Consider the following 13,103-nt stretch of genomic DNA (forward strand, 5'->3'; position numbering starts at 1 on the left):
TTACTTGGCCTGTCCCATTCCTCTAAACATACTACCAAAAATTGGCAGTAATAGATGGCTGGATGTTTGGCTCACTGGGAGATTTCAAAAAGTCACTGGAGAGCAAATTTGTTCACAGAGACTCTTAATGAATAGAGGCTTTTGCATTCCCCGTACTGAGTTACATTAAATGCCTTTAGCAACTGAAGGCGCTATCAATGATGTTTAGGTGGTAGATATACCGACACCATTGAGTATTCAGTGGGTAACAGCTCTATTGTCCAGGATGGCTGCTCGAGGAAGGAATTCCCCCAGACTGCACCACGCCTGTTTGAGCTTATGAAAAGAAAAAGCCTGATAAAGCTCCCAGACTAAAAATAAACATAACTCCTTCAACCTTCCTTCCTACATCGTCCAATAAACATTCACTTAATAATTAAGCTAGAAACAATAACAGAGCACAAAACCATTTGTCATTTGTGTTAAATAAACAGACAGCTAGAAGGAGACTTACAAGGATATTAGCAACGTATTTATTGTACATTGAGCCAGGAATCTCTAGGTAACAGGAAAAAGGTCAAACATACAAACCAGAAGCTACTGAAAGATTTCTGACCTTCCATTTAAGGAATATGCCAGACTTTTAACTTCTCACAGTAACAGCCAAACCTCCAGCTCAACATCTGTGTGCCAGGGGAGTTATCTCACTTTAAAGGAAAGTGAGGGGCCTTACCTGCCCATTCACTGGAAACAGATGTGAAGCATTTCATTTCCTTCTGGCTAATTACAGGCACACACACAAAAAAAAAAAAAAAAAAAAAAAAAAAAAAATCAAGATGTCCATGAGAAAAGGTTCCCAACAGATTGCACAGGAACTCTCATAGAGGCCCGGTTACAAATAATTTAGCCCCAAGTGCTGTCCCACAGAGTTTTTACATTCAGAGACATAAAAATGCCATAGAACAGTTAATAGTGGCATGATCAATCAGTATCAAGAAGATTCATAATTTGACCACAAAACACTACAAATCTGCACGTTTTCTAGTCACAAAGATTATAAATGCTTATTTGGAATAATATGCACCAATAAATCATACACAGTAAGACCAGGAACATTCATGTAAATTTGGATTTTATATTGACTAAAGTCACCCTTCTGGGCACTTTCTGTTCTTTTCCTCGCCAAATAAAATAATTAGCAATTATGGCATACCTCATTCTGTAGTGTCATGTTAAAAAACATAACAAAGACTGTACCCATTCTTCTGTTTCTATAGTCTCAACACAGCAGGTTTTCTCCACAAAAGAAGAAAGTGCATTAAACTTGTGCCTACAGGCAGGAATTTGACTCCACAAGTCTTTTCTCCATGCCAGATCTCAAAAATAGTGTGCCCCTGACACCACCCTTTGTGCCCATGTCAAGACCACAACAGAAGCCTAGAGGTAGCGCCAAGACTTCGAGTTTCCAGTGGCTAGAAACCTACTCTACAGCAGCAGGACTTCTGGTTATTCATCAATCACCACTGGAAGGGCTGTTTAATTATCTGGTTTAAAGGATAATTGCTTTTGCTGGCTCTAAGTTGTATGTCATTATAAAGTCCAGGGTAATTAAGAACCTCTGGTTTGAAATGTTGCTCCCTGTTGCCGCTCGCCAACTGCGGCTAGTTGCCATGGGAATGCAATGTTTAGCCTATTGTTTGGACATCTATATTTTCATGTTCCATATTATTCTGGTACACATTTACATTTGATCATTTCTTGCTTTCCCTGGGAATCAAACACATGACCTTGGCATTGTTAGAACTATGGTCTACACTTTAAGATATGATTCACATTTAAATTTAGTAACTGTAAGTGGAATTATCTTCATTTCTTAAAATATTCAAATATTATCAAGATAAATTCAAAGAGGATAAAAATTACTGGCTAGTTAAAATCATAAGATGGGTAAGCTTGTTCTACTTCAAAGATCATTTACCATCTGTTAATGTATTTTTGTGGGCAAAATTTACATTGGTCACAACATTTCGCATAAATTTCACTAATGGGACGGCACCTTAAGGATACATTTTTTACCCTGATCAAATTTACAGCTTCCAGGTTTCTAGTGACCATCAAAAACAAAAGAGTAGTTAATGTTTTAAACAAAAAGTAGATATAACAAAAATGATAAACTTTTACATTAAAATTCCTCCTTTTGAAATATACTTAGCCTTCATGGCAAGGAGATGACTCTAAAGACAATCAGGATGAAATTGCAGTTTCTGTGTTTTTGTGTGGGTGGAGGCAAAATTGCACTAGGCCAGTTTAGTCTGAAAACCACAAAAATTTGTTTAAACCAAGAACAGTTTAGTATGAGCATGATACTGTTACTGTTTTTCAAGTCGTCTATGCTCACAAGACATGGGTCATCGGTCTACTGTTAGCGATGAGTCAGATGTTGCATGAATCAATTTTTCTACATTTTGTTTTTCATCTGGTTTCTAACACTATAACAATGATCAATTCATGCAAGAGTAATAAACTTGCATGAGCTATGATTCTACTAAAACGACAGTATAACACTATGATGCAGAAAATATTGGAATAGGATTAAGTACACTTTTAAAATAGGGTCTAGTATGCTTTTAATGGTAACAACAGAGGCCACACTGATGCGCTGTGGTGATTTAAATCTGGCAAAGCACTTAAAGACACAGGATTCACATTCCTCCTTTATCAGACAATAGCTTAGGTTTCTTTCCCACTGTTCATGCCAGCATTCATCACACTTGCGAGTAGGTCAAAAACACTGTGAACTTTGATCATACAGCAGCCCAAAGTGGTTGTAATGGATATAGGATGGGATAGATATATCAGAACAGGTTTAAATAAAGTGCACAAAAGGCACATCATCAACTACTCCCTTGCCGTTGGATAAGAGCACATAGTTGAAGGCCTGTGGTATCTGCATCAATCATAACTCGCCCTAACACAAACATAGTGGTCTGCAAAAACAGGTTTCAGAGTGGGATTGCACTTTTTCCATTAGAGGACTTTGGCATGAAATGCAAATGCAGCCTGAAACCATCAGTGGCAATGTTCCTACATGGAAAACATTGCAGCAAAGCACTGAAACTTCTGCTCATGGAAATATAAATGTGAGATGAGAAGTTTGCAGTGTTTGATGTTGTTTTTGGCACCATCAAGAGCAGGTGGCTCCCTAGTAATCTCATCATTTCCAGTTTGAACATGTTTGCTCTTACAGTTTGGTACCAGGTATGCCTGACAGTGATCTGAGCATGTGGCTGAAAATTGCAAGGATCACTTGAACCAACTGCCTGACACTTGCATTTGCACCTGACACTATATGGATACATCATTATCACTATCAGGGGTTATATGCCTTAATGCATTGTTTTTCCTTCTGGTGCATTAGTGAGTGTTTGAACCTTCTGTAATAGTTGCATATGAGTCACTCAGTTGTCCTCAATGTGAAAAGATGGATCTCAAAATCATACAGTCATTGTTGGAAAGGGTTCAAGTACACAAAAATACTGGAAAACCAAAGAATTTGTGGGACCTGAAGGATTTTTCTGAAGAATAGCAGGCAGTTTAACCATTCAGGACAAACAAGGGACTCATGAATAACTATCACTAAACAAAAAAAAAACACAGCTGTGGATAATTCAGGTAAGAATACAGCATTAAGAATCAAGGGTATGTAAACTTCTGAATGGGGTCATTTTTCTATTATAATTCTCTTGTGGACTTCTTGTAAACATCTTTTATGTGAAATATCGTATTCAGGTCAGCAAATAAACAATAACATGCACTTTGTATGATCTCTCTTATTTGGTAAAATAATTAACATTTTGCAGATTCTAAAAGGGGGATGTAAACTTTTGACCTTAAATAAATATATATATATATATATATATATATATATATATATATATATATATATATATATATATATATATATATATATATATATATATATATTCATTACTTCAGACTTATGTGCCCTCTAAAAGCTTGCGTTCTGCAAGTGAACATCCCTTTATTGTGCCATCCCAAAGAGCCACAAAATCACTTTCACAGACTTTTAAATTAAATGTTCCCTCCTGGTGGAATGACCTGCCTAACTCAGTCCGAGCAGCTGAGTCCTTAGCCATCTTCAAGAATTGCCTAAAAACACATCTCTTCCTTCTTTATCTAACACTAGCACTATCTATTTGAATTCTATTCTTTAAAAAAAAAATAACTAACACTAGCTTCTCTAATCTTTTTGTATACGTATTAAGCCCTCCATAAGTATTGGAACAGTAAATACAAAATTGCTCTGTTTGCTGTGGAGTCAAGAAATCTGTAAATATGATTAAAAGATTAATATGAGACAAAACTAGAAATTGTGACATTTCATTATTGGGTGTTTCAACATGTTTTACCAATAAAGATGAAAACAATGGAGCTGACTTTGAGAGAAAAGCAAGCAATTTGGATGCTAAAAAAAGAGGAAGTCAACTAAAAACAAAGGGCATGGAGAAATCAAGAGTTTGGAAACCACCTGTGACATCAGCAACCAACAACGATCTGGTAGGCTGAGAAAAACAGCAGTAGTTGATGACAGACAAAAGAACCCTAAAATACGTGTCTGTAAAATCACCAACAACCTCCAGAAAGCTGGGGTGATGTTCTGACAATCTACTGTCTGCAGGAGACTTTGACACAGAATTACAGAGGCTACACAGCAAGATGCAAACATCTAACAAGCACCAAAACTAGAAAGGCAAGATTAGAGTTGGCAAAAGCCAGTAGTTTTGGAACAGAGTTTTATGGACAGATGAGACAAAGATTAACCTTTACCTAAGTGATGGGAAAGCAAAAGTGTGGAGAAAAAAGGGAACTGCAAATGGTCCTAAGCATACAGCCTCATCTGTAAAGCATGGTGGAGGTGGTGTCTCTAGAACACGTAAACTGTAAAGCATGGAGACATGCATGGCTGTCTCTAGAACAGGCCCTCTCAATTCTAATGATGACTTAATGTATGATGACAGTAGCAGAATGAATTTGGAAGGCTACAAAACCCATCTTGGCTACCAATATTCAAGAAAATTCCATCAGACTCATAAGAAAGTACTTCATTTTCCATCAGGTCAATGACCCAAAACACCCTGCCAGTTCAGTCAATGAGTTTATCAGGGTAAAGATATTGTAAAGTCTTAGACTGCCCAAATCAATCTCCAGATTTAAATCCAACTGAACATGAATTTCACCAGCTGAAGAGGAGACTAAAGGCAGAAACTCCCCAAAAAGCAAGCAACAAGCAACAGTTGGAACTGGCTGCATTAAAGGCTGGGAAAAAGCATTTCAAAGGATGAGACCAAGACTCTGGTGATGTCTATGGTTTGCAGGCTCACTGCTATGATTGCACGCAAGGGATCTGCAAGATGATTTTATTTTGTTGTTTATGGTTTGCAGGCTTAATGGTGCTGTCCTTTTTATTTTCTAAAACATGTATGTGTTGAAACAGCTAATAATAAAATGTGACAATCTGTAGTTTTGTCTCATATTCATCTTTAAACATATTTGCAAATGTCTTGACTCCACAGCAAAAGATCAATATTGTGTTTACTATTTCAAAACTTGTATTTTTTATTTATTTTTTATTATACAATTAACAAAACCGAAAAAAAGCCTCTAACACTAGTTTGCTTTATTCTTTTTCTATCTGTTTTCTTTTTATTTACTATATAATAATAAAAACCTTGCTAAGTATACTACGTTAAGATAGCTGAGGCTTGTTATAGCACTTGCATATCATTGCCCTTTTTGATTTTGATTGCTTCCATTGTCCTCATTTGTAAGTCGCTTTGGATAAAATTTGGACATAATTTTAAGCAGTGTTCATTTGCACAATATAAATTGAAACAGATAAATAACTGAATGTGAATTGGAACCCACTGTATAATATAGAACAGAATTTGAGGGAGGGAAATCTTACATTGCCTCTGTGTGAATCTATGGTACAGGAAAGCCTGAGTAAACTTTGTTATTGGGAAGGGGATTTTGCCTCTCATAGATAATTCTGAATTTAATTTCCCTGGAAGGATGATGAATCAGCAACTTGGCAATAGAGATTCACTGTTGACCCTAAAGTCAATGCACTGCCACTTTTGGCCATGCAGATATCCTTTACTGGAAGAGAGCTGCAGATTTCCTCTCTTATCATTCAGCACACATTGAAAGGAACCAGGGACTGTAAAGTCCTTCACAGAGGCCTTAGGTTAAATGTCAATCTGCAAACAAACACAAATGTCATATTACCAGCAAGAATTTGGTCAGGTAATATATAATCGTTCTTTAGCCACATCCTCACCCATAAGCCAGCACAAGAATTACCTCACATCTCGACTCTCTCATCTGAATGACAAAGAGAAGCTCTGCTTGCCAACAGCCAAGGGCCAGAAGTGCCCGGCTCCTGTAGAGGAGCTGTTGACATGCTAATGTACATCAGCCTCCTGGGTGGCTCGACTAGTCGGTTGAACCCAGCAGGCAGAGTGGTGTAGCGAAGGAGGCAGATACGCTGAATAGTGGCCCGAATGCTCAAAGGGGCCAATCACAGCACAGCAAACTGTGACAGACCCTGGCAACCACTTCAAAAGAAAGTATATTACCAACAGTGCACTCAATCACCATATCCAGGGGACACTAGGTCAATGGCTCTTGTTAAAATGTCACTTAGATGCACCTTTACACTTTTGTTTTGGTTAAACACTGCAAAGCATGTCTTTGTGGCTTTTTATGTTCACCAAACACCAGACATAACAAAGATGGGATTTACCTTTTTTGTCCTTTTTTTGAAAATTGATAAAAGGAGCGTTTACAAAATCATATGCACCATCGTCTAACTTTTTGTTTTTATTTTCCTTTTGCTGTGACATATACTGTGACCTGAGGGCACTGAAATTCTTTTTTCTTTCTCGGCATGATCTTAGTAGTGTAATAACAGCCTGGGAGAACTCACATCCTATGGGGGTTTGCAGGAGGCTTGGAAAAAGTAGCGCCTTTCTTTCTGGGGCAAGCCGAGGCTTGTCGTAGATTAATGGAAAAAGAGGTCTCTGCTGAGAACTCCATTCACACGATGTTTTCACAAGATCGAGCGAGACACTCTTTACAACCTCATCTTACCATAAATATCCAGCAAGCACTGACAAAAGTCACCTATGTTGACATGTATTGAGTGATATGGAAACACTGACATTATGCATGTAGATGGCAGTACTTAATGCATGTATAAGGTAGACATACTGTAGACTTTTAACTCCAAAAAAAAATAAAATAATTGAGGATAGACCAATATTAGAATTCTAGATGCAGTAAATTGATAATTATTTTAATGTTATGAATGAAACCTTATAAATGTAGCATTTAAAATAATTAACTGTAGTTGTTTTTTTTTTCTACTAGTGAATTTAGGCATCAAAACTTTATAATGTCCTGAATGGATATTCATTTTGAGATCTGCTAAAGATTACATGCAACACTGTTATTAAAAATTTGCTTAGTGAGTGACTGTTAGATGTTGGCAATGGTTCATTTAAAAAAAAAAAAAAATAGTAAAAAAAAAAAAAAAAAAAAAAAATAGTGTAAATGAGCACAAACAATTAATTTAAAATAAAATAACAAAAAAATTATAATTTTGAAAATCAAATCAAATTTATAATTTTATAGAGATAATTAGCAGTAGAACAATATTAGAATTTAGAATGCAATAAATGAAAATATGATTTTCATTGTATGGCTGATAACAGAGTAATGGCTGATTTTAAAATGAACTAAAACCAAGTGTTTAAAATGATAAGTAAATATAGACATTGCAATATTATAATGTATCATGTGAAAAAAGGATAGAGATCTGTCAAAGATCAAACACTGTTATGGATGGATGGATGGATGGATGGATGGATGGATGGATGGATGGATGGATGGATGGATGGATGGATGGATGGATGGATGGATGGATGGATGGATGGATGGATGGATGGATGGATGGATGGATGGATAGATTGCTATGGATGGATGGGTGGGTGGATGGATGGATGGATGGGTGGATGGGTGGATGGATGGATGGGTGGGTGGATGGATGGATGGATGGATGGATGGATGGATGGATGGATGGAAGATCAAACACTGTTATGGATGTATGGATGGATGGATGGATGGATGGATGGTCAGGCCCCTCTGGACTGTTCTCCAAAAGCAGCATGGTAAAATGCGACAAAACGAATCAAGAAAAAAGCTTAAATTTGTATTTATGTGTCTGGGTGCTCAGATTAAGGGCACATCTTATGAAGCATCAAGCTGCACAATGAGTACGAACACTCATGTCTGCACTTGCAAGGGTTACAATACCAGCTGAGCTGCAGCTGTGTTTGAGTCTGACTACTGCTCTATCACAGACAGCTGGCAAATAAAAGATGAAGATTCTCACAGTGATTTACCACAGGTTACCTGCAGATGAAGCATAACAGAGGGACGAATTGATGTGTGTACGATCACAAATACGGGTGGGAACAATCCTCTGCAAATTGCATTCAAAAGACCAACATTTTGTCTGTACATTTAAAATGAAGCATGTACTGTATTATAAAATACAAAACAATACTATAAGGAGGTATTTCCAAAATTCAAGTCAATATATCAGCACTTAAATATGCAGTTCTAACCACTTTGACCTCAATCCAAACCACAGTCACACTTCACAACAGAACAAATAACAGCAGCAGGCTGTTTTCCATATGTGCCAATACGTTTACATTCAGCCACATCAATAAAAAAGCCACAGCATTTACAACAAGAGCCAAAAGATGATCTAAACCAAACTAAAACACTGAAAATTCACTTTTTTTCCATAATGTGAAATACGATACATCCAAGTGTAACGGATCACTGAAAAAGAAAAGACAAATAAGCGCAGACTTCATTCTATCCATCTTTTGTTGACTGAATTTGTTTGTTGTTAAAGATTTTCCTTTCATGCTTACCTTAAACTTAAAAAGTAAAGAATTGGAACTAGAAACCACAAGGTTATGGGATCGATTCCCAAAGAGTGCATGAACTGATAAACTGGATCAATTAAATGCTACATTAATAACTTTGGATAAAAGGTTCTGCCAAATGCAAAGAAATTTAATCCAAGAGTCCTAAAATGTCCTAGATTAAACTACACTCCTAAAAATAAAGGTTCTTTATTGGCACCCATAGTTCCATGACGAATCTTTAATATCCACATAACTTAACATTGCGCAAAAGGCTCTTTATAGTAGAAAAAAGGTTCTTCTGATTATTAAAATGTTCTTCACAATAAGGAGTAAAATGGTTCTTTTAAGAAGTCTTCACGTTTGGGGAATCCAGAATAGTTCTTCTATGGCATTGTTGCACAAACCCCACTTTAGAACATTTATTTTTAATAGCGTAGCATACATTTTTTCTGCAATAAATTCAAGTACCTAGCATTTGTTGAATGTAACCATATGTGACCATATTAGGTTGCCACACAGCTCACAAACAAGATATATAAAAGAGCACACTGAACCCATTAATAATCTCCTGTCCTCAAAATCTCATTGAACATGGGCCCAGTTATCCCAGCGTTGTGTACTAGATTCTTTTGCGCTTACTTGGAAGACCACGTGGGTGTTAAAATTGACCAGGATGACTGGACTATATCTAGATATTGCATGAGAAACAGTAAATGTGGGCATATCAGGGAGGCCAAGACGGTGAAAGACACAACAGAAATGTGCTTGTAACTACGGTCTGGAGCAGGAAACCCAATATATCCACAGGAATCCAGACCTACCTTAAAATCCACCCCAGATGAAGTCAGGGTATACTTGTGACTCTCTAATCAGAGAGACATCTCAAAATAAAATAGCATGTCGTAACGCTAGATATCATGGGACAAAGCTCCAACACTTAAAAGGCTTTGTAGAGTCAAAAACAGAGCTAATAATAACAAACTACCTACTTTTAAAGGGATTCTGCAGAGAAAAACGAAATTTCTGTCATCATGTATTCACCCTCATGTGATTTTAAAAACAAAAAGATATTAACAAGAACAGTTTTTGCCCATTTAATCAAAGTCAGTAAGGTCCAGAATGACACTAGACCCCATTGACTTTCATTGTATAGACAAAAAAACAAGGAAACATTTTTCAAAATATATTATTTTGTGTTCCTAATCGATAACTGCAGGTCTACAGCTCTCAAAGGAGTTTCCTACTTTTTATTCATCTCAAATAAAGGTCAAACAAGCTAAAAGCAAAAGGACAGTGGGCGTAAACCCACTTGCAACCCTTCTTTATCATCACACAAAACTTCAATGACCTCACAAATAGCCAGTTTAACCCAAAAATGACATGCGTCAATAAATAGCAAAGAACTGTCTCTCAATTACCAAGTCATTGACAGTTAACAGCAGGGAGGGAGCACTTGATTGCGTCAGTAAACTAAAAGGTAATAAAGTGCTTTTATTGGGGTTTTGTCAATGCTGATTGATACTTATGACCCTGAAATTCCAGTAGGACACCAGGGATGCCAGCGGCAACTGAAGCCCTAAGTGTTCAACTGAATGAAATGAACTCTTTGTCAAATCTTAGGCAGGCTTGTAATGGAAAAAACACATGGCACTGCTTCCATTTAATTCAATTATATTGCAGTTGACTCAGTGGTCCCTGGGACAAAGCAGCGAAGATCTCAAATTACCAAAGGCGACTGCGCCCCTGCCACACATCAGTAAACTAAGAGAGGCTCATGTTCACTAGTGTCTGAATGATAAGAGAGGGATTATACATGATATGCAGGATGAACACAAGCCGATTTAAAGAATCTCGAGTTATACATGACAGGACTTTCCGTTAGCATGTGATGCAGAGGATTTTTGAAGGATTCAACATCAAAGGCTTTCCAAGGCATTACTAATTTGAGCTAACTAGTTAAACTAACTCCAAAAGGTACAGGAGGGGGTAAATGACTGTACAGCCTACTAAGAATCTCTCCCCTAAAAAAAAAGGTGGTTTATGGAAGTTTACGATCAGTGAAAGTAAATTTTATATGCTTTACAAGGAACAGATCAACAATAGCTTACTGTACAGTTCAATTTTAAGCAAAACAGTACAGTATTACAAAAGCTGATTTACTTTCCACTTTGTGGTGTTAAAGTAATTTCACATGCTATTCCAGCGGATCAATTCCAGTCAGTAACTCTCCACCTACATGCCATAAAGTTCAAATGAATCCACCAGCAAGCTGGAAATAGTACAGTATTACAGGTACCAAGAAAGATGAGATGTAGGTATTTGTTTTTCACATTAACTTTCATACCTACTCATTAGATTGGCGGCTTTGTCTCATTGAGACACTGTTTATTTTAATCACAATAGGCTATACTTTATCAAACTGTTGCTGTATAAACCTCTCAAGTTAACACAGAATGTCATAATAAAAGCAAGAATTCAAAGACAGTTTTCACAAGGTTGTCAATTTCTTTGCAAGTGCGTTACACAAACATTGAGAGTCAATAACCAAGTCTTGCCAGAAGTTGTGCATTTATGTGATCTATGAAAAACATAGGAGAAAAATGCAGTTTACATGCATTGCTTTAGTCCTGATAACATGAAAAAGGAAGCAATCACAGAATAGTTAGATTATGCCACCCATAATCAAGATAATCTGCTTCCTTTTTCACTTGCAACTATAATAAACAATAAAAATATAGACTATGCAACTATTACATAACACATATATCAGTTAATTAGGGTGAAATAAATTAATGAGCATGACTGGATATGCAATATGACATTACAGAATTAACAGTATCTTACAGGATTTATACAATGTATATAACATAAATAATAGGGGTTTAAATTCAGAAGCCATGCTTTTTTATAAGTAGGTGTGGAGTGAACGTGCTCTAAATCAACGAGTGTCAAAGAAAGAAAGTTAATAAAGTATACAGACATGCAAGACGCCAGTGAGACCAACTATGAATAGCTCGTTTCTACGGATAAAATTAGACCAGGACTAGAACACACATGCAACACTTGAGTCGAGCTTTAGATATGCGTGTGAGATCAATGCAACGTAACGTAACGTTCACATGATACAATTCGCGATTTACTAAATGCTACAAAAAGTGAAAATGAGTGAAAATGGATTATATAACGATGCAAAGTTTTGCAAAGTAACTTTGTGCGTGCATTTCCATTGAAACAGTTACCTGTTACAAAATGGCAAGGCAGTGAAATATTAAAAGTGTATAAAAAATACAGATGAATCACTTACATTAAACAGATGCGAAGTAAACATCAAAGGGATGATAAAAAGAGTGAGTTTATGGGCACGTATCCTCGTTCCCATTTCTGCCAACCCAGCACGACTCCAAACACGCCGCTGGGAAAATCAATGTCCGTCTCTTGAAGCCACTGAGAATTATCTTCGCAAAAGTTTGAAGTGTTTCTTCTACAGCAAGGCCGCCGTCGCTTCTCCGTCCCACACTTGGTGGGACTTCATTTACCGAGAAAAAGAAAGAAATCCGTCTGCTGTTGCGTCCTTGTGAGATAACACGAAGAGAAACTGATGGTTGACTTGTGAATATCCGTTTTGTTCTCTTGGTCCCACTTTCCTATGGGCAGCAGAAAGTTCAGTATGCACTGCCTTAGCGGATCACTTCAGTGCGATGATGTTGAACTGTTGACGATGGCTGTGTCTCAAATCATAGTGAGTTGCCTAGGTGGACAGCATATTTAAGGTCTGCTCAGCAGACGCGAAAAGCCACTCGAAACGTATACGATGCCCAGAAGTATGTCGCCCAAATATGTTGTCTAGATAGGAAGCTCACTAGGATTTGAGACGCAGCCTACCAGCGAATGGGGTAAAAAGGCGGAATGGAATTCCGGGAGCGGGATCTTACAGCTGGACTATACGCCTCTTCTAAGGGGAAACAGGCTGCTACATGAATGTTTTTAATAAAATGAAAGTTTACCTGAAAATACACTACATATGTTTTGTACTGTGACTTTACAAGATGTCTAAAAAATGCAAATAAGCTAATTAATTAAATGTAATGTATTAAATAT

At 37.0% G+C, this 13,103-nt stretch overlaps 1 protein-coding gene across 18 annotated transcripts in view; it reads right to left on the reverse strand.

Annotated features, from left to right (window-relative positions):
• The window catches only part of LOC109056836 (basement membrane-specific heparan sulfate proteoglycan core protein-like), a 92,189-nt gene extending 79,369 nt beyond the window's left edge, over nt 1–12,820 (reverse strand). For 10 of the 18 annotated variants that reach the window (XM_042751419.1, XM_042751417.1, XM_042751416.1 and 7 more), the window contains exon 1: nt 12,310–12,820. In XM_042751419.1, coding sequence (XP_042607353.1) covers nt 12,310–12,384 — 75 coding nt within the window. In that variant the 5' untranslated portion in view covers nt 12,385–12,820. The remainder of the gene's footprint in view (nt 1–12,309) is intronic. The other 8 variants (XM_042751430.1, XM_042751429.1, XM_042751427.1 and 5 more) reach the window with 2 other exon arrangements.
• Between the last annotated feature and the right edge of the window lie 283 nt (nt 12,821–13,103).

This window comes from Cyprinus carpio, chromosome B23, assembly GCF_018340385.1.
Source record: "Cyprinus carpio isolate SPL01 chromosome B23, ASM1834038v1, whole genome shotgun sequence".
NCBI lineage: Eukaryota > Metazoa > Chordata > Actinopteri > Cypriniformes > Cyprinidae > Cyprinus > Cyprinus carpio.